The sequence below is a fragment of the Sciurus carolinensis genome, chromosome 10 (genome assembly GCF_902686445.1).
Source record: "Sciurus carolinensis chromosome 10, mSciCar1.2, whole genome shotgun sequence".
In the NCBI taxonomy this organism is placed as follows: Eukaryota; Metazoa; Chordata; class Mammalia; order Rodentia; family Sciuridae; genus Sciurus; species Sciurus carolinensis.
The window spans coordinates 26,626,525-26,653,709 of NC_062222.1; the positions used below are offsets into that span (position 1 = coordinate 26,626,525).

At 44.2% G+C, this 27,185-nt stretch overlaps 2 protein-coding genes across 6 annotated transcripts in view; one reads left to right on the forward strand and one right to left on the reverse strand.

The window, feature by feature from the left end:
* Sh3d19 (SH3 domain containing 19) overlaps positions 1 to 27,185 on the reverse strand; it is a 175,524-nt gene that overhangs the window by 120,155 nt on the left and 28,184 nt on the right. The window lies entirely within an intron of this gene.
* Positions 14,151 to 26,781, forward strand: Prss48 (serine protease 48). The gene is made up of 5 exons (XM_047566149.1): positions 14,151 to 14,208; positions 16,019 to 16,181; positions 18,919 to 19,184; positions 19,996 to 20,162; positions 26,173 to 26,781. The coding sequence occupies exons 1-5, from the start codon at positions 14,151 to 14,153 to the stop codon at positions 26,443 to 26,445; spliced, it is 927 nt and encodes a 308-aa protein (XP_047422105.1). The 3' UTR covers positions 26,446 to 26,781.

A 27,185-nucleotide genomic window follows, 5' to 3' on the forward strand; every position in this document is an offset into this window, starting at 1 on the left:
TGGTTCAGTGGTAGAGCGCTTGCCTAGCACATGTGAGGCACTGGGCTCGATCCTCAGCACCACATTAAATGAATGAATGAATAAGTAGAAAGACTGATGTCTTAGGGCTGGGGGTGTAGCTCGCTGGTAGAGCCTGGTTTCCATTCCCCAGCACTGCAAAAAACAAAACAAAACAAACACACACACGCGCACACACACACACACACACACACATAAAAAGAAACACTGACTTATTTTCCCTTACCCTCCCCATCCAATGTGTACAACCAGTCCTTTTAGTTTCACTTCCAAAACCTGCTGTGACCCTGACGCGGCTGCCCTGGACCACTGCAACAGTGTGCAAGTTTTGCGACTCTCATGGACACCAAGAGTGATTTTTTTTTTTAATGTCGGAAGTGAAATCATGAGGCTCCCTCCTTTAACTCCTGCAACAACTGCTCTAGCTCCTGGAACTAAACCGGCCGTCCCATTGTGGCCTCCAAGCCACAAGTCACCTGGTGTCCGCTCACTTCTCCAATCGCATCCCTCTGTATCCTGGCTTTTCGGTTCCTAGAAAGTGCGGAGCTCCTCGCACACTCACAGCCTTCAGGGACTCTGCTGCTGCGTCTGGAATGCTTTTCCTTGCAGCTCGTGCTGACTCCTACACTTTGGGTCTCAGTTGAAAAGTTGCCTCTTCAAAATAACCTCCCCGACCTCCCGACCCAAGGACGCTTCCCACCTCCTGGGCTGTTGTAAAATCCAGTTTGTTTTCTTTGTAACACTGATGAGCACTTCAAATTCTGAACGGTAGTTTATTGTTCCTTATGTCTCCCCTTCCCCCCTCCAACTGTGCAACCCCTAGGGCCAATGCCCTGCAAGGACACGTTACTTGCTGAAGGCATGAATACTTAGAAAGGACCAGAGAACGGCGGGCTCGGCGTGACACCCCATGATGCCCACGACGCTCTTCCGTTCCTCTCCCTCCCAGGTCTACGGATGCCAGCAAATACAACATAATGGTGGGGCCACTTCAGATCTCTGGTCGCCCAGACCCCAAAGTGAAGACAATACCTGTGTCCCGGATTATCCCCCACCCTGACCTCCAGGGGGCGTGTCCAGTGCCATCGCTGTGGCAGAGCTGGCCTGCCCGGTTTCTTTCAGCCCTGTTGCCCTTCCCATCTGTCTGCCCTCACCTAAGATCCAGCTGAAGGACACCAGCTCCCGCTGGGTGACGGCATGGGGCTATTCTGGAACGTACCAATGTAAGGCTGAGCAGATTTTCTGAGCTCTATTTCTTCGCCTCTCTGTCCCACCCTGCTGCCCACAATGCCACCTCCAGGTAACTGGCCTGAGGGACAACACCCTTCAGTTCTCCCTGACTCTAAGCCTCCTTTGCATTGCTTCTGCTATGATTTCTTTGCTTATTTATTCCTGCTTTTGTTCTTGTTGAGCAATGGTACTGTGTTCAAAGCAAAAGAACAGGGCAATGGAGACAAAGTGAAGACAGCCCTGCTCGGTCTGAGAAGTAAGAGTCCTCTCCCCCGACCGAGTGGAGTGTGTGGGCAGATGGGCAGGGAGGCAGGCGGAAGGCCAGCTCAGGAAAACAAGGTGGCTCAGCAAAGCCCCGGGGTCAGCGTGGCTGGGAAAGCAGAGCTGTGCTTCTGTGTTGACAGACTACATTCTTTGTAGTGTATCACAGCTACCCTTTTACTTCTGTGTAAGAATAAAACTATATTCCAAAGACACACTTTTTTGTGGGTGGAGTACCAGGGATTGAACCCAGGGCCACTTAACCACTAAGCCACATCCCCAGTCCCTTTTATATTTTATTTAGAGACAGGGTCTTGCTGAGTTACTTAGGGCTTCACAAAGTTGCTGTGGCTGGCCTTGAACTCTCAATCATCTGGCCTCAGCCTCCCAAATGGCTGGGATTACAGATGTGCACCACAAAGACAATTTAATTCTGCATGGTTCATTGTTTTGTGTTTTTCTGAAGATGTCCCTGTCACTAATTTGGGCCATCTGAACAAGAGACAACTGCTTCCACCCTCGTTCAGAGCCAGGAAGCTCAGCTTGTAGGCTGTTTCCCAAACCAGAAAATCGGGATGCTATCTAACTCGGGGGCAGAATATTTGAAATCACAGCTATCTGAAAATCACAGGCGTGAAATCTGTATCCAGAGCAGAGAGTTGCTTTCTAATTCTTTAAGAAGGCTTTGACTTTTTTGGGGCCTTGCAGATATCAAACCATCTTATACACTGAAGGAGCTGAACGTATCCCTCATTGATCCCCAGACATGCAGTAGCTGCGATCAAAATGAAAGCTCGATGCAGGAAGCGAAGCCCCTTAACAGGGAAGCTGTGATCTGCTCCAAGCTCCCAGAGGAGCAGATGGATCAGTGTACAGTAAGAATCCAGCCCTCAGGCGCCTGCCACAGCCCTGCCTTCCAGAGTGTGCTCTTCCACCCCAGCATCTTCAGGGTTCCTGGGTGAACCCAGGAGTGCCTAAGATAAGCCTATCCTCTACAGACCCTGCTAAACCACTGATACAGTCCCAGCCCTTTTAAAATTTATCTTGAGACAGGGGCTTGCTAAATTATCCAGGGTGGGCCTCAAATTTGTGATCCTCCTGCCTCAGCCTCCCTAGTTTCCTTCACTACATCTCCTGAGCAGCCTAGCAAACTTTTCTCCCCCAGGATAGTAGAGGAGACCCCCTGATGTGTGAAGTCAGTACAGACAGAGTGAAGTGAGAATTCAAAATGAGGGAGAAAGGGGAAATAAAAAAAAAAATACAATTATGTTGATTCTTTTTAAAAAATATTTTAAGGGCTGGGGATATAGCTCAGTTGGTAGCGTGCTTGCCCCCTAAGCACAAGGCCCTGGGTTCAATCCCCAGCACCGCAAAAAAAAAAAAAAAAAAAAAAATTTAGTTGAATATGGACACAATACCTTTATTTTATTTATTTATTTTTATGTGGTGCTGAGGATCAAACCCAGTACCTCATGCATGCTAGACGAGTGCTCTACCACTGAGCCACAACCCCAGACCTGAAAGGGGAAATTTTAGAAGCTGAGGATCTTGAAGAGTCAGCCAGTCAGATGCAGTTCTGCAACCCAGTGAGTCTAATCTGCTTCTTCCCAGGTTTCCTTCTTCCCCCAGGTCAGCAGGGAAAGTCAAGTCCCCCAAGTGAACAGCTGAGATGATGGATGACCTTAAAATCCTGAGTTGATTGTTATGTGAAATATGAATGTACTGAAACATCACACCGTACCCCATGAAGATGTATAGTTATTACTTGTCAATTAAAAACAAAACGAGTTGGTTGATTCTAATGATTTCAGTACTCCTATTCATTCTTTTGATGAAACTGAAGACACAGCCTAGAAAGAAATACAGAAACACAGAATTCTAGGCCTATGAGGAATCTGGAAGTCACCTGGTCCAATCACTCCCCACATTCAGTAGACAAAGAAGCTGGGGTCCAGGGGTTAGCTGACCCTTGGCTGAACCCGAGATGGAAACTATCCAACTTGGGACTAGACTGGGTTCCAAAGAAAAAGGAGGACTTGGAAGATGAGAAGGTTTTAAGCCAAACACGCCAGGCCTAGGGCACCCACCCAAGCACCGCATAAGCAATCTATTGCTACACAACAAACTGCTCCCAAACTTACAAACATTAGTTTCTGTGGATCAGTAACCAGAGAGGACCTAGCTGGGTCCTTCTGGCTCAGGGTCTGTCACAAGGCTGATGCTGTCAGTGACATCCACGCTCATCTCAAGGCTCAACTGGAAAGGAGGGGCTTCTAAGCTCACTTGTGTCTGTTGGCAGAGCATCCACTCCCAAGGTCACTCACCCCGGCCTCTCTGCAGAACAGCCCAGTGGCAACTGGCTTCCCTAGAGTGCGAGATCCAAGACAGGGAGAGACCCAAGATGGAAGCCAGGCTTTTATAACAATCTCAAACCTGATACCTCATTACATCCTACTCTATTCTGTTCTTTCCCAGTGGATCAAACAGGTCTGAATATCAGGAGGCTGAGGTCATTGGGGACTATCTTAAAGGGTGCCTTCCCCAGGAACAGCAAGGGAAGGGTCTGAACTGAGAGACTGGGAGGTGAAGGTGACTGTGTTCGGTAGGCAAGTGGGGAAGAATTCCTTCTGGGTCTCCCATTAACCCCACTACTGAAAGTGCTGCGTTGGTGTGGGGGTTAGGGAAGGTGCTCATGAGAGAGATGGCCAATTTGCAACATCATGTGGGCAGATTTTATGTTCCCCTTATTCTCTTCCTAAGCTGCTGGTATGTAAAGCGTGGTTAAGAACATTGCATCTGGGCTGGGGTTGTGGTTCAGGGGTAGAACGCTTGCCTAGCATGCGTGAGACACTGGGTTTGATTCTCAGCACTGCATAAATATAAATAAATAAAATAAAAGGTCTATCAACAACTAAAAAATAGTTAAAAAAAAAAAATTGGTCTGACCCTGGCCAGGACTGAGTTCATTTATGGATTTCATAAAATCCTGATTAAATGGTACCGGGATGCCGTGTATTACTTGACAAATAAAGAGTGAAAACTAATTGGAAGGAGCTCAGGTAAGAATGATCTACAGCAACGCAGGCATCCCTTGCTCACTGACTAAATACTAATAAAATCATTGTTTGAAAAACCATTTTCATTGATAATCACCAATTTATGGTAATTCCATAAGTAAAATAAATCTTGGCCATGGAAAAGCTTTCCAACATATAAAGAAAATGGTAAGAATTTTGAAAAAAAAAATTAATCCCGAATATAAAAGTCATATAAAATCAGGGGCTGGGGTTGTAGCTCAATGGTAGAGCACTTGCCTGACATGCAGGAGGCACTGCATTTCTCGGCACTGCATTTAAATAAATAAATGAAATAAAGGTCCATCAACAGCTAAAAAAAAAAAATTTTTTTAAAGTGTATTAAAAAAGGTATACAAGAATCAAAGAATGATAACATTTTATCTTCAAAAGGACACTGTGTAAGTAAAATATCATTGGAATTTGTCTTCAATGACAACACTACAGAATTGCAAGCAAGGAATGCTTGACATTGGAGAAGATGCTTCAGCCAAAGAGAGACTCACCAGACATGTGGAATGCTAAATAAATGGAAAAGGTAAAAGATTGTGAAAGAAGCTCATGGATCTAGATAGTAGAGCTGAAACAGTACAAGGCAATAAAAGGAGGTCATGGAATCACAAGATGAAAGAGCTGGAAGGCACAGATGATCTGATACTGCTCCCAGCTCCAGGAAGTTTTCTTTTTCTTTTTCTTTCTTTCGTTCTTTTTTTTTTTTTTTTTAAGTAACTTTATTGTGTTTTTGTTTGTTTTTATTTTGTTTTGTTTAATGTGGTGCTGGGGATCAAACCCCAGTGCCTCACACACAATAGGTAAGTGCTCTGACACTAAGCCACAACCCCAGCCCAAGATTGCTTTTTAATGGACCCAACAGATGATCCTTGTCCTTGTTAATACAGCAGCAGCAGAGAGCTAACTGCTCGAGGTTGGGAAGGGAGAACGGGAACCACGGTCACTGCTCAGCACCGTCCCACCTCTTGCCCACCAGAATCCTGTAAAACTGAAACTTTTATAAAACAAACACATGAATGGGTGAGGTAGAATGAGAAGGTTACCTCTAAAAAAGAAAGATTTCCATAAAAACACACCTCGTGTATTATAGGAATAAGCTGAACTTTAACCTTGGGAATAATCTAAGGTACATACTAGGAATGAGATCATACCTAAGACAGCTAAAGTCTAATCAACACGGTTACACACTGAAGTAATAGAAGAGACATGGAGCCAGGTGCGGTGGTGCATGCCTATATCCCAGTCACTTGGGAGACTGCCACAGGAGGATCACAAGTTCAAGGTCTGCCTCAGCAACTCAGTGAAACTCTGTTTCAAAGTTTTAAAACATTTTAAAAAGGAGAGGGGCTATAGGTCAGTGACAGAGAGCCCCTGGGTTCAATCCCCAGTACCAAAAACAAAAGAAGAGAAGAAAGGGAGGAAAACAGGAAGGAAGAGGAGGAGGAGGAGAAGGAGGAAGCAGAGAAGGATGGTCAGCATGGAATCTAAGAAGGGAAAAGTCAGATAACCATACGGGTTCTCCAGACCCTAGACTGTAATGAATATAATTTTTGTATTTACTCTAAAAAAACATGTTCTATTATAGAGAAATGCTCTTTTACACCCCCCACTTTTTAAATAAGAACCAACTGAGCCAGGCACGATGCACACCTATAATCCCAATAACTTGGAGAGCTAAAGCAGGAGGATCACAAGTTCAAAGCCTACCTCAGCAACTTTGCAAGGCCCTGAGCCATTTAGAGAGACCCTGTCTCAAAAGTAAAAACTAAAAGCTGGGGAGGTAGCTTAGTGGTCTGAAGCCCCTGGGTTCAATACCCAGTAAAATTTAAAAAGGACTAACAATATCTCATGCCAGTAAATGAAAAGCTCCTGGAGATGAGCCCTCTCCATCGATTCTAATTTTAAACCTCTTCAAAACAACACCTACTTAATAATTTGGCTTCCCTACTCATTGTTAAGGCGGTTGTGCTGGCTGAGAAAAATGAAGATTCTAAATAATGGAAATGAACAGCTCTCAGTGCAAATACACACTGAGGTCATGGGGTCAGTCTCTTAAATCTGAGATCGTCCAGGTGCTTTGATAAGTCCTGAATTCCAGAAGCTGAAAAGATAAGGACCCAGTGCCAAGACTGAAATGAGCCGAGCCAGGCTGCAAACCTGCCCAAGTGGATTCCCTGGTGACAGGACATCTTCACTCATCTCTTAGCTACAGCAGGAACTACACTGTGTCAGGCACTAAGCTGGTCACTTTAAATACTGTCATGAAGAATTCAGGAAGGCTGTTATTTATCCCACATTTACAAATGAATGCAACTGAGCCTCAGGGAGGTTAAGTGACTCTCCTAAGACTACACAGCTATTTGATTTACCAGACTGATCCAGAACTGTATGACTGCAAAAATGTGGCGCTGCCCATTACATCAAGTGACTTCCACTCACTGCTGGAAGGCTCTATTCAGGATTCCTCTGCGCAGTATGCCAAAATAATATCTGCCCCATGGTCCTAGTTATTTGCACCTCTTATGGGATGCCTCGCTTCTGTCTGTAGTTATTTGGGTGCACAAAGCTTTACTTCTTTTGAATAGGTAAGAATAGCCTTGAGAAAAGAAGGCAGTATCCTATTTGTCTTCTTGACCTTCTAACAGCATCTAGTACAGTATCTTGCAAACAAAGTATCCAATCTTGTTTTTTGTATTAACAAAATGAGAGCTTGAGACTCTAGAAAGCAAATGTCAAAACCATCCAGAAGAATCTGCTAGTATAAGTAGAAGCAGGGGGAAAAAATAGATAAACAACATGGAAAGGGAAATATTTTTTCCTTTACGCTCCACAGAACAAGACCAATCGCTGCCAAGAGGGACTGGGTACCGATAGTCAGGGCCCCAGGCAAGTCACAGGGAATGCAGTATGGTCATTCCCAGTTCAGGGAAACCTACGGACTGGGGGATAAGGCAAAGAGCCCAGGAGAGCAGAGGGCTGGCCAAGGCTTGGGCCTGGGTTAACAGATGCTACATCTATGCACTAGTTCTACGACTTACTGGTTGATGAAACTACAGCCTGATGAAAAATTTCTTGTGCAAGTTCAAGAACCTTAAGATCAGACTGAACCTGTTTAGTAGACAACATATGTATCTTTGCTACAAGGAACCAAAAAGAGGCAAAAGCCAGGGTCTGCCACACAAGTGCTAAAGAAGTCATTCTTCGGCAGATGGTTTTGTAAGGGGCCTTGCTCATTTTCTAATATAATAGATGGATTTGACGGGAGCGTGGTGGCGCATGCCTGTAATTCCAGAAGCGTCAGAGGCAGAGGTAGGAGGATCACAAGTTCAAGGCCAGCCAGTCTCAGCAACATAGCAAGTTGCTGTTTCAAAATTCAAAAGGGCTGGCGATGTAGCAGTTTGCTCTTGCTCTCTCCTCTCTCTCTCTCTCTCCCTCTCCCATGCGCACACAGAGATCTGCTGGACTGAATTAGAAAAGAAACAAAGAGTCCATTTGCCTTCCTGGAAATACAGATAAAAAGCTACAAAACTTACAAAATCCATTGCGGCCCAGTTTTATCCTCAGGGCGCTCAAGAGAAGACTGAAATCCTAAAGAGGCAACCTTGTTCTAGAACAGCCGTTCTTGACTCCCTGGTGATTCTGCCTTCCAATGGCAGGGGAAGGGGTGATTGGCAATGTCTGATCAATGTCACAACCACCAGGAGCAGGAGGAGCCACCCGCCTGTAGGAGAACCCAGGGATGCTGTTAGCATCTTACCATGAGCAGGACAGACACCTCACAGCAAGGAATCACCTGGCCCCAAACGCCAATGTCAAGGTTAAGAAATCCTGCTCTACAGGCACCTCAACAGCACCCTAAGCTCTCGTCAAGGCACTGTTTACCCAGAATGAAATTAATAAGTAAAGTTGTGATGCCAGTTTAATAACAAAAATAAAAACAGCAGCTACCGTTTATGATTGCATGCTTAAACAGGCCAAACCCAAGCCACATACTAGCTCTATAACATCTCATTTAACTTTTATAGAAATCCTTTTTTGTTTGTTTGTTTGTTTGTTTGTTTGTTTTTGGTACTGGGGATTGAACCCAAGGGGCCCTTAACCACTGAGCCACATCCCCAGCCCTTTTTATTTTAAAACAGGGTCTCACTAAGTTGCTGAGGCTGGACTTGAACTTGTAATCCTCCTGCCTCGGGCTCCTGAGAACCTGGGATTACAGGTGTGTACCACCGCACCCAGCCTAGAGATATCATTAATGACAACACAGGGTAATGGTCTGGAGCCAGCACGGTGAGAGAGGCAGAAGCTCTGAGAGCTGTCCTCAGGAAAGTCTGGGGAGGGCAAGGCACCCACTCTCTTGCTTTCAACTCCTAGGCATTATTTATTTCAGAAGAGACAAGGGAGAAGTAAATGCCAGACTGTTTTTCTTAACTGCTGGATCAAAATTAAGAAAACATTCAGCAAGGCACGGTGGTGCACACATATAATCCCAGCAGCTTGGGAGGCTGAGGCCGGAGGATCACAAGTTCAAAGCCAGCCTTGGCAACTTAGCAAGATCCTAAGCAACTTAGCAAGACTCTGTCTCAAAAAGTAAAAAGGGCTGGGGATGTGGCTCAGGGGTTAAGCATCCTGGGTTCAATCCCCAGAACAACAACAACAACACAAAAATCCGTTCATAATCCAAGGCCATTATCACACCTATCAAGATTAACCACATTCCATTTAACACTCAGTTCATTATCAAATGTCCTTATTTTTACCCAAAGGTCTTTTTAGAGCTGGTCTGTTAAATGTGGATCCAGACAAGGGCCACCGTACTTACACCTCTTAAGTTTCTTATAACAGAGTGCAGTCCCTCTCCCTTTTCCTCTTCACAGGGTTACTTATTACAGAAACTAGGTCAACTGCTTTATAAAATGTCCCACATCCTGGATTTGACAATTCGCTTCCTTGTGTTGTAATTTAACTTGTTCTTTTATCCCCTGTCTCTTCTGTAAGTGAAGGTAGCTGGAGAGAGTTGGGTTTCGCTTTCTTTTGGCGAGAATGCTTCCCGGGAGGTGCTGTGTGCTGGGTGACCCCAGAGGCCCAGGTCTGCTGCTCCACCTAAAGTGGTGCCAAGATTGAGGAGAGGGTTCAGATAGGAACAGCCAAGCCCTCCACCGCCTTCATCTTAGGTTTCTGACGACTGATTATCATTCTCTGCATCGACTGCTTCAAGAGGGATTGCAAGGGGCGATTTTCTAATCCTACCCGTCCAGCCACATGAGCTGGAGTCCTCAGCTGCGCTCACTGTGTGCCTGTGAGCCTTGTTTGTACAGGAGAAGCAGGATAACCACTTAATGCTTTTCCTTTTACCTTCCAATTTTTTTTTTCTGGAGCCTCAGTGATGTACAACAGAGTTTATATTCAATAAAACTGAACGGACGCCAGTACCAAATTATATTTTTATAAAACATTTAAACAAAAGAGAAAAGAAGAGATTCAGGACGGGGCATGTAGCTCAGTGGTACAGTGCCTGCCTAGCAAACGTGAGGCCCTGGGTTCAATTCCCAGTACGGCAATGCCTGAGAGAGAGCGAGAGTGAGAGCGAGCGAGCGAGAGAGAATTTCCACAATCCCAGAGGGATGGGGACTCGAACCCGGGCCTCCAGCATGAGAGGCAGACACTCTACGAGATGGGCTATATGGCCTGCACTGAGATAGATAGATAGATAGATAAATGGAGAGGAGGGGAGGGAAATTATTCTGTAAGCAATCCTAGAAAATTAAGATTAGGGTTAGGGTTAGAGGGTTAGGGTTAGATTCAGGGTCAGGGTCAAATTAAGATTTGTCCAGTGGTATGAAAGTCCAAAGTCGTGAGACAACCACAAGATTCTATAGTGTCTAGTCAAATTTTTGCTCCTGTGACAAGTGAGGGGGAAAAAAAGAAAAGCCAAGCTTGAGGGTGACACCTGTAACCCCAGTTACTGGAGAGGGTGGCGCAGGAGGATGGCAAGTTGGAGGCCAGCCTCACTATAGCAAGATCCCATCTCAAAATAAAAAGGGCTAGGGTTAGGGTTAGGTTCTAGGGATGTAGTTCAGTGCTAAACTGCCCCTGGCTTCAAAACCAGGTACCAAAAACTAAAAAATAAAAAAATCTGTCCAGAGTTTTGGCCTCTCTGCAAAATAATAAGCTACCTTTTCTGCAAACATGACTTGGAGGCAAATCCAGAGGGCTATTTTTTTTTAATTTATCTTTTAATTTTTTATAGACTGCACTTTGATTTACTGTACACAAATGGGAAACATCATTTCGTTACTATGGTTGTACACGATGTAGATTCATACCATTCATGTAATCATACATGTACACAGGGTAATGATGTCTGTCTCATTCCACCATTCTTCATACCCTCTCCCTCTCATTTCCTTCTACATAATCTGAAGTTCCCTCATTCTTCTCTCAATCCCCACCCCCTCACCCCTATTATATATCATTCTCCATTTAATCAGGAAAAACATTTGGCCTTTGGTTTTGGGGGATTGGCTTATTTCACTTAGCATGATATTCTCCAGTTCCATCCATTTATTTGCAAATGCCATAATATTATTCTTCTTTATGGCTGAATAGTATTCCATTGTGTATATATACCACAGTTTCTTTATCCATTCATCTGTTGAAGGGCATCTAGGTTGGTTCCACAATCTAGCTATTGTGAACTGAGTTGCTATAAACATGGATGTGGCTGCATTACTGTAGTATGCTGATTTTAAGTCCTTTGGGTATAAACCAGGGAGTGGGATAACTGGGTTAAAAGGTGGGTCCATTCTAAGTTTTCTGAGGAATCTCCACACTGCTTTCCAGAGCGGCTGTACCAATTTGCAACTGCAGCAGCAATGTATGAGTGTGCCTTTTTCCCCACATCCACGCCCACATCTATTATTGTTTGTGTTCTTGATAATAACCATTCTAAGTGGAGTAAGATGAAATCTTAGAGTTGTTTTAATTTGCATTTCTCTAATTACTACAGATGTCGAACACTTTTTCATATATTTATTAATTGCCTGCTTATTCTGTAAAGGGTCTGTCCAGTTCCTTGGCCCATTTAGGTCTTTCTTTTTTAAAGCCATGCCTCAGTGAGTAAACAGTTACAACTGCCTGTGAACACCATGAACCAACTGGAAATCCACATAGGTGCCTGTGATGTGAATAAGAAAAGTTTTTTCTTCCATGAAATAAACAAGAAAGAAACTGCAAATACTAATATTAATATCAGGAAAAGAAGTTAGGTGAAAAGCACTGAGAGTCATCTTAAAATGACAAATCCACAGTGAATGACAAAAAGCCAGAGTGAATAAAATAAAAATAGGGTGTGTAAAACAAGACCCACTACAAATATAGAGAGAAACTAACATAAATGTTATAGTAGTAGTAGTTTCATTCCTATCAAGCACACACAAATGAAGACAAGTGGATCTGAAAAACATAAATTTGTTTTAAAAATATCTGATATGGCAGTATGACAAGTAAATGGAGAAATGACTCTCCTCAAATGTTCACTTCTAAAAATAAATTTATTTAAATAAAGAGGTAAGCATCTTTATGCTACTATCCTGAAATACAGTAAAGCTGGTGTCTGTCCTTCCTCAACAGCCCCTGTTACTCAGCTGGGCATATTTCTGTAGGCACATCTGTCCTTCTTCCCACATAAGGGCACTCATTCCACAGACAACCCATAGTAATGAACAAGAGCAGATAATCTAAGCTAAGCCCAGTGGTGCATTCCTGAAGTCCCAGTGACTCAGGAGGATTGCAAGTTCAAGGCCAGCCTCGGCAACTTAGTGGGGACCTCAGCAACTTAGCAAGACCCTGCCTCAAATTTAAAAAGGGGTTTAGGGATGTAGCTCAGTGGTGGAATGCCATTGGGTTCAATCTCTAATACCCCCCCCCAAAAAAGGAAAAAACTTGGGCAGTTTATAAGGAAGAGCAAGAAATAATGTGAAAAGGGGTTGAGCCACGTTAGTGGCAGAGAATCAGAACGAAGATCCTGAACCCTGCTATGAGTTCTCCCGTTTTCATGAGTCCAGAGCCCCCTTTCCGCCCCAGTCCCCAGTCCCGTCCTGCGACTGCTCTAATGCCCTTGTTACTCTCTTCTTATTGTTCCACTGATACCTGTCTTAGTTTGTTAGGGCTGCTGTAACAAAGTACCACACAGGGGGTGGCCTACCCAACAGAAATTTATTATCTCACAGTTCTGGAGGTGCCAAGTCCAAGTTCAAGGTGCCAGCAGGGCTGGTTCCTTCCTAGGGCTAGGAGAGACTAATTCATCCTGGGATCCTTGACTTGTGGAGTGTCATCCACTCCCTATGGACATGCAGGTGTCCCAATTTCCTGCTTCTATCGGTACACCATCCACGTTGGATTAGGGCCACCCACTGACTTCCATCTAATATCGCCGCTACCTCTTTAAAGGCCATTATCTCCAAATATGGCCACATTCTGAGTACTGCGGGGTAGGAGGTCAACATGAATTTTGGGGAAGACATAATTTAATATCTCGTCTTGATTTAAGCTAGCTTCAGTGGGCCTGAGTTGCCTGGAACTGAATTATCCTTACCAAAACAGCCAGATTTTGTGATGTCCTATTATTCTTTCAGGCCTCCCAACATTTTAAGCTACAGAAAAGCAGTAACATTTAAGCAGTTCCTTGACTTCTGCCTCCGCTATTGGTACAGAAAACATAAAAGGCACAGGAAGAATTCTGTCGATGCTGCGGGGTGTCACCCAGAGCGCCCTGCAGAACTGAAGCACTTATTCCCCTGGCCATCAAGAGTGCTGGCTGCAGACAGTTCACAGCTAAGTCTTACCCCAAGAACCACCAAAGAGTCACCCCACCCCAAGTAAAGCCCGCTTCTAGGAGGCAGAGGTCCAAGAGCTCATCCTTAACTCCATTCAGGACATCTCTGCAGGGCAACCTGGGTGGGCTGGGGGCCTCTGTGCCAAACACAGCCCAGTCCAACCCGCCCTCTACCCCTCTGCTCTCCCTCCTGACTGTCCCCACAGGGCTACTGATCCTGAGACCACTCTCCAAAACATATCCGGCACACAAATCTGCCTCCATGTCTGTTTTCCAAGAAACCCAACTCGGGGTATAGTCTGTAGCTAAAACTACACGAATATGAAAACAAAACAGAAAAAAGTGAACCAGATGTGGGTTGATTTCCTCTTTCCCATTCTTGCTGTTGGAGACTCTTGCCCACCATCCATCTCCTTGCTAGAGACAAGGTTCTCAACCTGCTGCTGCACCCATCCTGTCCCAACTTCCGTCCCATCAACAGGCAGAAACCCTAGTTGCCCTGCTCCCCCAGGACAGCAGGGGGCGCCTCAGGCCCCAGCTCCTCCCCTGGGACTGCAGCTGCTCTTCTCCAATCCCTGTAGAACCAGGCTGGGGGTAGAGACCAGAGGGAAGGAGGTGGTGGAGCACCAGAGCCCACCTAGGAGAAGCCGGTCCTGCCCCTGGCTGCCCCGCAGCTGGCCTCTGCCTGAGTCCAGGAAGCAGGAAGTGCCCTGAGGAGAGACATGCGCCCTGCTGGCCCTGCAGTCCTGCTGCTCCTGCTGCTGGGTGAGCTCTTGGGGTGTGGGTGAGAGGGGAGACCCACTCAAGAAGGTAGCATGCAGAATTATGACTCCACCCAGGGGAAGCTCCTTACGAACAGCACGGCCTGAGAAGGTCCTGGGAGCTCCCGATGCCCTGCACTCTTCTAATGCCCCTGGCTGGGCGTAGCAGCGACAAAACCAAGATCACTGTCTTCGTGAGACTTATAATCAACGCACACATTAAACATGCAAATTATAAAACATATTAGAAGGTAATAAATACTATGACAGGAAAGGAGCGTCTAAAGTTCAGGGGCAAGAGGTGTGTTGTAATATTAGATAGGGCAGTCAAAGCGGCCTCACTGGGGGTGCTGAGCAAAGACCCGAGGGAGGCTGGCAGGTAGCTCAGTGGCAGAGCACCTGCTCAGCATGCTCACAGCCTGCATTCAGTCCCCTCGCTATGAGAAAGACAGGCAGAGAGAGACAGAGACAGACAGACAAAAGAACAGAACAGAACTTGATGGAAAGGAGTAAGCAAAGAGGGTCCAGGTAAACCGCACTTCAAGCAGAGGGAACTGGAAGTGCTTCTGACATCGGTTGTTGTTCACTTCTTTTTCTGGCCTGTAGTGATTTTTTTCCTTTTTTTATGTGGTACTGAGGATTGAACCCAGGGGTGCTCTACCTTGACACTTATTTTTTAAGGCAGGAGCTCGCTAAGTTGTGGAGGCTAGAACTTGCGATCCTCCTGCCCTCAGCCTCCCAAGTCACTGGGATTATAGGCGTGCACCACCACACCCAGCCCCTCAGTGATTTAAAAGGAGGATATGCTGAGAGGAGCGAAGAGGTAGCAGCAAAGTCATTCAGACAAAATCGGCTCAAAGGCAAATGGCTTACAAATCTCAAAAGCTTCTGAAGGCATGTTGTATTTACAACCTATGACACTTGATATTTCTGATAATGACCTTGAATCATCAAAAAAAAAAAAAGTTATAGCTGCTGAAAAAAAAGGGTAAGTATGAAATTATCAAGATTCCCACTAATGGGTAGATGTTTGTTAACTTGGGCCTTGAACATCAATCCAGGAAGTTTCAATGGAAGGGATGTGTCTCTGTTCACTGGAACTAGATATTAGATAGATCATTATACATTAATGACACGGTGTATCTTCCATAGGGTCTTGCCCAGGCTCTTTTCGCAAAAAGAAAGGTCTGCAATCAGGTGAGTGGTCTCCACTTGGGCTCAGGACTGAGGGGTTTGAAACCGGAACAGGATCGAGTATGAAGTCTAGGGAGGGCTCTGGTCCTACAAAGAGACATGGGAGTTTGCAGATGATGAGACGGGGACCAGAGGAAAGGGCTCCAGTGTGGGAAGCCATCCTTATTTAGCAGAATCAGACTAGGCTGAGCCATGGGATGCAGAGGCCCGGCTTCCAGGAACTGTCAGGAGGCAAGTGGTGCTGCGTGGGAGTGGTTCTCTGTCTCCTTCTGGAATTTTCCTTTAAGAGAATGGCTCCCTAAGTCCACCCTATCCTGTCCATCACAGAAGAAGCGCCTCCCGGTCCTGGCCCCCTTTACCTGTGTGTCTATAAATAAGAGAGAGTTGGGCTACTCCAGGTTGAATGTTTTAAGAGGCCAGACTGGGATGGCCAGACCTGTCACACCCTCTCTCTCATCAAAAGAGCATTGGCTCTCACATGTTTATTGGGTAGATAAGTTTTTTGGGGTGATAGATAGAAAAACCGCCAACATCCTCCTCGGGCAGTCAACCCTTTCCCCGTCGTCCACCGGGAGGTGGCAGAGAGGACCCAGACACTCAGGATATCCACAGTGCCCTTTCTCTTCTCTCCCTAGTGTGCGGGCGACGTAAATACTCGAGTCGCATCGTGGGTGGCCAGGACGCTGCCGCCGGGCACTGGCCATGGCAGGTCAGCCTCCGCTTGTCCAATGACCATGTCTGTGGAGGGTCCCTCATCAGCGAGCGCTGGGTCCTGACAGCAGCACACTGCATAAAAAAGTGAGTTCCCGCTGGAGCTGGCATGCCGGCAGGGTTTCAATCAATATTTGAATGATTTCATGAATGAACCAAGAGGCCAGTGACAGTGGCAAGGTGAGCGGGGCAGAAACTCCGAGGTCACCCTCAACTCCAGCACTAGGAGCCCGTGGGGATGGGGCAGGGAGGAGGAAAAAGAAGTGACGGACACAGCACCATATTAGACCCTTGTCCAACTTCTGGTCTAATCACTTCCTAAATACCAGTCAGGAGGTTTGATCTTGAATCTTCTTGGACATGATCTGAGCTCTGTCTCAGAGCCATCATGCCAGGGAAGCAAGCTGCCACCGCCCACGTGGAACCGGTGTCTCCAGCCAACAGCCAGCCAAGGTCCAAAGCCAGCACAAGTGACTTTGGAAATGGATTCTCTCCTGGTCCAGTGTCAAGATGACTACAGCCAGCTGACGTCGGCCCCACAACAGACCTTGAGTCAGAGGCAGCTGATTAAGTCACACCTGCTTCCCAACCCACAGAACCTGTGAGATAAAACGTTTGCTGTTCTAAGCTGCAAAGCTCTGGGGCAAAGATGACCAATAGGCGCAGAAAAGAAAATGACCGAGCTCTTCAATAACAGTGAAAGTTCGAAGAAAATGGGAGTAATGACTTCAGAATGCCAAGGGAAGCCGCGTGCAGTGGCACATGCCTATAAGACTATAATCCCAGTGGCTCAGGAGGCTGAGGCAGGAGGATCTAGAGTTCAAAGCCAGCCTCAGCAAAAGCGAGGTAGTAAGCAACTCAGTGAGACTCTGTCTCTAAATAAAATACAAAATCTGGCTGGGGATGTGGTTCAGTGATCAAGTACCCCGGTTTTATCCTAGGTACCCCCCCAAAAAATAAAATAGGGGCTGGGGTTGTGGCTCAGTGGTAGAGCACTTGCCTGGCATGTATGAGGCACTGGGTTCGATCCTCAGCACCACATAAAAATAAATAAATTAAATAAAGGTGTTGTGTCCACCTACAACTAAAAATAAAATAAATAAATAAATAAATAAGTAAGTAAGTAAGTAAGTAAGTAAATAAAAATGCTAAGGGAAATGATTTCTAACCTAGATTTCTACCCATATACAAACTGTGAGTTAAATATGGGAGGAAATAGGATGGTTTCAAATATGCAAAGCAGCAAAAATGTTACCTCCCATGCATAATTCCTCAGGAAGTTATGGTAGACTGTTTCACCAAAATAAATGGGGAGCAGGCAAGAAAACATGGGATCCAGACAAAAGGGGATATAACACAGAAGAAACTCTCCAAGATAATCACAAAGCATAAAGGAAAGAGCCAAGATGATTGCTGTGTAGTGGCCTACACTGGAACAACAGGGCAGAGGGCTCCAAAAGAGACAGTCCATAGAATGCCGGACAGGTCTGAACGAACTCAGCGGAGACGCAGACTTTTGAAAGACAGTCTGGGGAAAGAATGAGGAATTAGTGATGGCTATATAAAAAAAATGAAGAAAACACAGTGAGTACACATTTTTAACTCCAGGAGAAGCAAAAGGTTTTACAAGAAATACAATCACAGAACCCAATGTGATCCACAGTGAATAATGTTGACATAAACCTGGCACAGTGGTGCATGCCTGTCACCCCAGAAGCTCGGGAGCTTGAGGCAGGAAGATCGTGAGTTCAAAGCCAGCCTCAGCACTAAGCAACTCAGCAAGACCCTGTCTCTAAATAAAGTATTTAAAAAGGGTTGGGGATGTGGCTCAGTGGTTAAGTGCCCCTGGGTTCAATCCCAGGTACAAAAAAAAAAAAAAAAAAGAGAGAGAGAGAGAAAGAAAGCTCCATCCTCACCTGCCATATCAGGAACTCGGTATTCCAAAACTGGAGAGATTTTTTTTTTTAATGTTGATAGACCTTTAGTTTATTCTTCTATCTTTATGTGGTGCTGAGGATCAAACCCAGTGCCTCACACAGGGTAGACGAGCGCTCTACCACTGAGCCACAACCCCAGCCCCCTGGAGAGAAATTTTCAAGATAGAGCAATACGAACAGTTTTTCTTGAAAATACTAGAGAAATTAGAAAGGGCTTTAAAAGTTGAAAATGACTGCCTCCAAATAAATAATGTAACCTGAGAGTGGTGGAGCAGGGAATTTTTAAAATGTATTTATTTTGTACATCTTGTCAAACTGTCTGACATTTTTAATTATTATAACTTGGGTTATACTTTGCCTTGAATTTTTATAGAGAGATAAAGGTGTAGTGCTCAGAACAGAAATCAAAACTGGCCCTAAGGAGCAAGGACTATAAGTATGTAGGTGCCGGCCCAAACCAGGGGGAATGGGCAGGGTGAATGGGAGAAGAGGGAGGCAGGTGCAGGAGAGCTGTACCTGAGCACGTGAGAGAAGACCACAGCAGAGTGGTCTGGGGGAGAAGAGAGAAGACGACAGCCAACCCAGCCCAGGACGAGGTGCCCTGGGGATGCCAACTCAGCTACCCTTCTCTATTTTTTTTTTTTTTTAATCACTAATCACATCCCCAGCCTTTTTCACTTTTTATTTTGAGACAGGATCCTGCTTAGTTGCTTTGAACTTGCCCTCTCCTTGCCTCAGCCTCCTGAGTCACTGGGACCACAGGTCTGCACCACCAGCTGCCCCTTTTTCTTGGTTGGAGACTTAGTGCTGTAGGTGGGCAGCTTGTTCTGACCCAGCAGGAGGCCACGGCATGCCTACTTTAAATCTCCTCTTCCTCCTCCCCTTAGGTCCTGGGTGTACACATACAGTGTGTGGCTGGGATCCCACAAGCTGGACCGCTCCAGTGGTGGTGTGGTCTACTATGTGTCCCAGATCATCTTCCATCCTGAACGCAAAAGCAACACCACCGCAGACATCGCCTTGCTGAAGCTGGCCTCCCGGGTCACCTTCACTCCTCTCATCCTGCCCATCTGCTTGCCCAATGTGATAAAGCAGCTGACAATCCCAGCCTCCTGCTGGGTGACCGGATGGGGAAAAACCAACGAAATAACAGGTGAGGAGAGGCAGAGCAAGGGGTGGTTTTATAGTTCCCTGCTCATGGATACAGCTGTGCCTGCACTTGCCTCCCTCTTCTCCCACTCACCCTGCCCGTTCCCCCTATTCCAGGACATTTGCATTTTAGACATAACCTCACCATATCAAATATTTTTTAACCAAATCAGATCAACCTAATGCTATTATCTACAAGTCTTTAAATAAAATACCTTTTGACATTCACACTTTCATTTTATTTATTCTTATATCCTTCCTAGAGTCTAGCTCTAGGTGGAAGAGCAGATACTAACAATGCAAACACATAATGACCTCGTTCAATCAGAAGTTAGTAACCCTGACCCAAAGCCTAGAGGCAATCTAGTGTTCTTTAAAATGGTAGCCAGATTTGGTGGCACACACCTGTAATCCCAGCTACTCTGGAGACTGAGGCAGGAGGATTGCAAGTTTGAGGCCAGCCTCAAGCAAGATCTCAACTCATAAAAAATAAAAAAGGGCTGAGGATGTGGCTCAGTGGCAAAGCACCCCTGGGTTCAATCCCTGGCACCTACACAAATAAGTATTGTGTCAACTCTTTCCCAGGATGAAGTAGAGAGAAGACAGGAATTGACCTGGGAGCAAGAACATCAGAAAGGCAACACAACAGAAAAACCTCAAACAGAAAAAAATTTTGAATTAACCACTGCTTTAGATTTAACAGTACCAAAGGATCCTTCCAAAAGCAAATATGGTTGGACCCTGACTGAGTTCTGCACTTCAAGAGTGAGTGTAGCCCCAGTGGCCTTAAGCTTTCATTCCTATTTCCTCTGCAGATACTTACCCTTCTACCCTCCAGGAAGTTGAAATACCTGTTTTTAACTACCAGGCTTGTGAGAGACTCTATAACCCTGTTGGCATCTTCTTCCCAGAACTGGATCCAGCCCTCGAGGAAGACAAGATTTGTGCTGGTGATGTTAAAAAAAATAAGGATAGCTGTGTGGTTAGTGTTGCAGTTTACATTTGTGCTGTCGTCAAAAATCTCATGTGTGAGGCAATTCAGGAAAGTTCAGGGGTGAAATGATGGGCTATGGAAGTCCTGACCTAATCAGTGCATTAACCTGCTGACGGGGATTAACTGAGTGGTACCTGCAGGCAGACTGGGTGGGGCTGGAGGAGGTGGGGCCCTGGGGCAGGCCTTTAAGGTTTATATTTTGTCCCTGGTGAGCACAGCCCTCTCTCTGCTGCCGGTTACCAAGTTTTTTGGGCTGCCTTCCTTCACCATGCCTTTCTGCCATGACGCTCTGCCTCACTTTGGACCCAGAACTATGGAGTTAGTCATCCACAGACGAGACCTCTGAAGCCATGAGACAAAATAAACTTTCCCTTCTCTATGTTATCTTGACCGGTCTTTTTGGTCACAGCAACAAAAAAACCGACTAAAACACTCAGTGTTTGTTCTTGAGTGTTTTATTAAGAGATCTTAATTTGGGGGCTGGGGTTTTTGCTCAGTGGTAGAGCACTTGCCTCATACCTGTGAGGCACTGGGTTTGATCCTCAGAACCGCATAAAAGTAAATAAATAAGAAAGGCATTGTGCCCATCTACATCTTAAAAAAATTTTTTTTTAAAGAGATCTTAATTTGGATCCAAGTTTTCCTACCTGTGAACAGTAAGTTTGAGCCAGATGAAGGTTCTGATAAAAATTCTTGTGTTATCCTGTTTGAAAGACTTAACTTATATCCAGGAATTTGAAACTATAAGACTACTGATGTAGACCAATGGTGAGACTTTTTTTTTTTTTTGACTTAACAAATGGATGCAATGGTGAGACTTTTACAGACCTATTAATTTTTATAAATATATGGAGGTGGACATGCAATAATTTAAGAACATTTCATCATATACCTTTAAAAATGTCATTCTGTTGTCTCCCGATCACGGCTGTCTGACAAAAGGTCAGCGGCCGCCTGTATCTGTTCCACTGAGGACAAGGTGGCGCTCTGCTCTAGCTGCTGTCAATCTTTCTCCCTCTACTGGCTGGCAGCGGTTTGAAGGTGACGTGCAGGTATGGTTTTCTTTGTATTTATTCTATTTGTGGCTCACTATTTATGGGTTTTTAATCTATGCTTTCACTAAAACTCGGAAATTTTTTTCAGTCATGATTCCTTCAAAAATCATTCTGTCTCATTTCTCTCTTCTCTCCTCGCTGAAACCATAACTTTGTAAGTTACACCTTTTGATATTTTCATAGAGGTCCATTTTATTTTACATTTTTCTGTTCTTCAAATTGGATACTTTTTAGTCTACATTCAAGATCACTGGCTTACTGCTTTAATATTTTAATGCTAAGCTCATCTAGTGAGATTTTTTGCCATTTTTTTTTAGTTGTCGATGGACCTTTATTTTATTTACTTACATGCAGTGCTGAGAATCAAACCCAATGCCTCACATTAGGCAAGCGCTCTACCACTTAGCTACGACCCCAGCCCAGTTTTGTTTTTTTTTTTTAGGTTTAGGTTTTTTTGTTTTTTAAGTTTTAACATGACCATTTGGTTCCCCGACACACATGCACACGTTTCTAGATCTCTGCCAAGATCTCTTATCTGTTACCAATAGATTTGTTAATTTTTTCGCTTTGCGTGAGTTGGTCACAGGTAAAGTAGCTATTTTAAATCTTTGCCTATTCCAAATTCTGAGTAATCTCAAGGTCATTCTCCAGTGACTGCTTTTTCTCCTGAGTAAGTTTCCAGTTTATCTTGGGAAGTATTTCCCTGTGTCTTTTTGTTGCTGTTTTCTTGTTTTAACATCTAGTAATTTTGGATTGTATCCTGGACATTGTCAGTGATACGCTGTGGAGAATATGAATTGTGATGTGCCTCCTACGAACGCAGATTTCCTGTTTCAACAGGCAGTTAGCTCGGCTAACCCCGATAGGCTTGCCTCTCTCTCCTCTGATAAGCAGAAGCAGTCTTTTAGCCTTTGCTGAGCTGCTTGGCATCCAATCTGTCTGTACATATAGTCGGGGGGTCAGCCAGAGATTGGAGCAGAGTTGACGTACAGCACTTGGGACTCCCTTTTTTCCCTCCGTCCTAGTATTTCTCCCTTTACTTTCCAATGCTATGGCAGCTTTGAACTTTACCTTCTGATTCCCCATGCCAGTAAGACTGTGGGTTTCTATTTCACAGAGAAATACAGAAAATTTTAGGTGGGTAGAAATTAACACACTCCTAAATAACCAATGGGTCAAAAAAGAAATCACAAAGGAAATTAAGAAATATTTTTACACAAATGAAAATGAAGACATAACAAATCCTGCGGATGCAGCTAAAAGCAGGGCTTAGAAAGAAATGTATAGCTGTAATGCCATGTTCAAAACAAAATGAAACAAAACCCACACAGGGAACTGTCAGGTTAACAACCCAATCTTCCACATGAAGACACTGGGAAGGGAAGCTGGGGCAGTGGCTCAGGAGTTACCCAGGATGCACAAGGCTCTGCTCAATCCCCAGCATCACATGCAGAAAAACTAGACACTGAAAAAGGAAAGCAAACTAAACACAAAGGAAGTCAAAGAAGGAAATACAGATTGTAGTGAAAATCACTAAAACGGAGAACAGACAATATAGGAAATCAACAAAAGCAAGAGTTGGTTCTCTAAAAAGACTAACAAAAAATATTTTTTTTTAGCTAGATTAAGCAAGAGAAAAAAAAAAAAAAAAAACTCAAATATTAAAGTTAGGAGCCAGTGTGAGGTGCACATCTGTAATCCCAGAGACCAGGGAGGCTAAGGCAGGAGGATGGCAAGTTCAAGGCCAGGGTCAGCAACTTGGTAAGGCCCTGTCTCAAAATAAAAAAAAAATAAAAAAGACTGACATGTGGCTCAGTGATACAGCACCCCTGGTTCAATCTCTGGTACCAAAATAAATAAATAGGTAAATAAATAACAGTTAACACTATTACCAAAAATAAAAAGAACTGCAAGATAATACTATGAACAACTGTATGCCAATAAACATGATAACTAAGATGATATGGACAAATTTCTAGAAACAGGCAAACTACCATAACTAACTCAAGAAGAAATAAATGATCTGAACAGACCTAGGACAGGTAAAGAGACAACATTAGAGACATAAAACAAAAAAGTCAGGCTCAAATGATTTCACTGGTAAATTCTACTCAATAAAGAAGAAACTGCAGGTCAAGTTCGTGCTTAGCACGCACAGGGCTAAGGTTCAAACTCTAGCACCAAATATTTAAACAAATCAAATACTTAAGGGAAAATGTAACTGATATTATTAAAAAACTTCTATTATCAAAAAAAAAGTTAAAAAGACCTAAACCAGGCGTGGTAGCACGTGCCTGTAATCCTACCTACTTGGGAGGCTGAGGCAGGAAGATCACAAGTTCCAGGCCAGTTTGGACAACTAGTGAGACCCTGTTTCAAAATAAAATGACAAAATCCCAGCGGCTCAGGAGGCTAAGGCAGGAGGATTGCAAGTTCAAAGCCAGCCTCAGGAACTTAGCGAGGCCCTAAGCAACTCAGACACCATTGCTAAATAAACTATTAAAAAAAAAAAAAAAAAAAAAGGGCTGGGTCGGGCTGGGGAGATAGCTCAGTTGGTAGAGTGCTTGTCCTGCAAGCACAAGGCCCTGGGTTCAAGCCCCAGCACCACCAAAAAAAAAAAAAAAAAGGGGCTGGGGATGTGGCTCAGTGGTTAAATGCCCCTGGCTTCAATCCCAGGTGCAAAAAACTTAAATAAATAAATGGCAAAAGGTCCGAGGGGTATCTCAGTGGTAAAGCACTTGCCAAGAATGTGTGAAAACTTGGGTTCAATCCTTCCTACTATTAAAAAAAAATGAAAGGGAGGAAGGGAGGAAAAAAAGACTTAAATGAAAAGATATTCCACGTTCAGTGAACAAAAAACTTTCCATTGTTTAAATGGTAGTATTCTCCAAATGGATCTACAGATTCAACACAATCACTATCAAAACCCCAGCTGGTTTCTTTGCAGAATTGAATAAGCTGATCCTAAAATTCACATGGAGACTGAAAAGGGCCAAATAATCTTAAAAAAGGAAAAACAAAGCTGAAAGACCCATACTTTCTGATTGCAAAATTTACCACAAAGCAACAGTAAACAAGACACAATACGGTACTGGCTTAAGGCTAGACATACTAATGAACAGTACAGAATTAAAAGTTCAGAAATAAACATACATATATATATATATATATATATATATAAACCTATATATATGATTAATTAATTTTAGTCAAAGAACAATTCATGAGCCTTTAGAACAGTAATTTCAACAAATGGTGCTAGGACAAGAATAAATTTGGCTCCCTACTGCATATGTACAAAACAATAATCCAAAATGAATCTATGATCTCAATAAGAATTAAAACATAACATTTTTTTCTTCTTTTTGCAGTACTGGGGATTGAACTGAAGTGCTCCACCACTGAGCCACATCCTCAGCCCTTTTCTACTTTTTATTTTGAGACAGGATCTCTCTAAATTGCCCAGGCTGGCTTGGAATCTGCAATTCTCTGCCTCAGCCTTCCACATAGCTGGGATTCCAGGTTTGCACCACCAAGCCTGGCTGGGCTTAAAACAATAACACTTTTAGAAGAAAACATATGGGTACATCTTTGTGACCTTAATTAGGCAACATTTTCTTAAATATGATACAGAAAGCATTAAGCAACAAAAGAAAAAAGAGTTCTTCAAAATTCAGAATTTCTGTACTTCAAGTGAAATGGGAGGAAATTTCAAATCATATGTATGATAAGGAATCTACATCTAGAATACATTCAAAACACATCTTGGTAATAAAGACAAGATAATCTTTAAAAGGGCAAAGACTCTGAATAGCTATTTTTTGTAAGAAGATATACTAACAGTAAGCACATGAAGAATACTTAATATCAGTAACCATTGCGGAAAAGCAAATCGTAACCACAATGAGGTACACACCCACAAGGATGGCTAGAATCCAGACAGATAATAACAAGAGTGGTCAAAAATGTAAAAAAAGTGGAACCTTCACAAACTATTGCTCAGGATGTAAAAAGAGGCAACTTCTTTGGAAAACCAGCAGTTCCTCAAAAGATTAATTACAGAGTTACCATATGACTCAGGATTCCACTCCTATGCAAACACCCAAGAGAAATGAAAACATGTCCCTATAAAAATCTGTCCATGAATTGCACAGCAGTATTATTTATAATATCCGAGAGGCGGAAAACCCCAGATGTCCATCAGTAGATGAATGAATAAACCATGGTACATCAATATAATGAAACAGTATTCGGCCATAAAAAGGAATGGAGTGCTGATAGATAAGAAAAGTATGCCAAAAACAAGAAGCTAGTCACAAAAGGCTACGTATCACATATATAAAATATCCACAAGAGGCAGTTCCACACAGGCAGAAAGTAGACTACCAGTTGGCCTTGGGCTGGGAAGGTTGGGAAGAAATGAACTGATAACTAACAGGAACAGGGTCTCCTCTGGGGCTGAGGAAATGTTCTAACATGGGTGGTGGCGATGGATGCACAACCTCATAAATGTTAAAAACAGCACCCAATGGTGCATTTTTATTTTTATTTTTGGTACTAGGGATTGAACCTGGGGTGCTCTACCATGGAGCTACATCCCCAGTCCATTTTATTTTTTATTTTAAGGTAGGGTCTCACAAAGTTGCTGAGGCTGGACTTGAACGTGTAATAATCCTGTCTCAGCCTACCAACCTGCTAGAATGACAGGAGGGTGCCACCTCGCCTGGCTCTTGATAGTGCTCTTAAATGAGTGAATGTGTGCATACGTCTTATATCCACAAGCTGTTACAAAAAAAATACAGAACAAGATGGAGAGACATACTATCAGCTACGATCACTCTCCTTTTATGTAAGAAACTGTTAGTTAACGGCACTCCCTCACCGTGACTGCTCCCTTCGATACCCCCTCTTCACTGCACTCACGACCTTTCTCTCTCTCTTAGGGCGATTCTGGAGGGCCTCTGTCATGCCATATAGATGGTGTGTGGATCCAGATAGGAGTGGTAAGCTGGGGAGGGAAATGTGGCCAGTACCTTCCTGGGGTCTACACCAACGTCAGCTACTACCGAACGTGGATTAATGCCACTGTCTCAAGAGCTGAAGGGCTGGGTGCCAACCATCTGGACTTACCTGCCTTCTTGTTCCTGGCTGCACTACTCTCTCTGGCTCTCCTGGGCCCCTCCTGGGCCTCTGGGCCTATCCTGATGCCAGGATGAAGGGAAGAGGTGCAGCTGCTGGGGTCGGCGGAGCGGACAGGACCAGGAGAATCCAGCGACGACCCACAAGGAGTTCCTGGGAATCCCAGATGACTTTATTTGTCATTTTAAATGATTGTTTTGAAGGTTCCTGATTCTGTAAGTGTGTGTGAGTGGCTAGAGTGTGAACAGCTAAGAAACAAGGCTGCCACTTCTGTGCATGCTTTCTTTATCCTTAACTTATGTGTCTTGCGTGGCAGGAAGAATGCACTCTACGAAAAAAATTTGTGCATACAAATTAAAGTGCTACTTAGAAAGGCAGGCAAGGCAAGAGTATCTGGGATGGCAGAAGGGAAAGTTTCAAGGACCTGTACTGACAATCTACTTCCTGCCACACCTGCATCCTGGGCTTCTTACCTGGTCTCAAGTCTCCCCTCCTCTACCTTCCTATGCTCCTTTTCTAGCCTCCTTCTCACGCTCAACCTGTAACGAGAAGTCTAATAAACACATATACGTAGTCCAGCTCCAAATGTTTCTGAAAATTTTGCTTTTTAAAATACCAGCATGTCCTGTAATCCCAGCAGCTCGGGAGGCTGAGGCATGAGGATCGCAAGTTCAAAGCCAGCCTCAGCAACTTAGCAAGGCCCTTAGCAACTCAGTGAGACCTTGTCTCTAAATTTTAAAGTGTGGTGGGGTGGAGCTCGAGATTGGCTCAGTGGTTTAGCACCCCTGGGTTCAATCCTCAATATCAAATACATAAA

Bases quoted from the DNA above. Each gene is read 5' to 3' on its own strand.
- Prss48 (XM_047566149.1), top strand. From the start codon at position 14,151: ATGCGCCCTGCTGGCCCTGCAGTCCTGCTGCTCCTGCTGCTGGGTGAG. The intron at 14,209-16,018 runs GTGGGTGAGAGG...TTCTCTCCCTAG, and splicing joins GCTGGGTGAGCTCTTGGGGT to TGTGCGGGCGACGTAAATAC. The intron at 20,163-26,172 runs GTTAGTGTTGCA...TCTCTCTCTTAG, and splicing joins AAAATAAGGATAGCTGTGTG to GGCGATTCTGGAGGGCCTCT.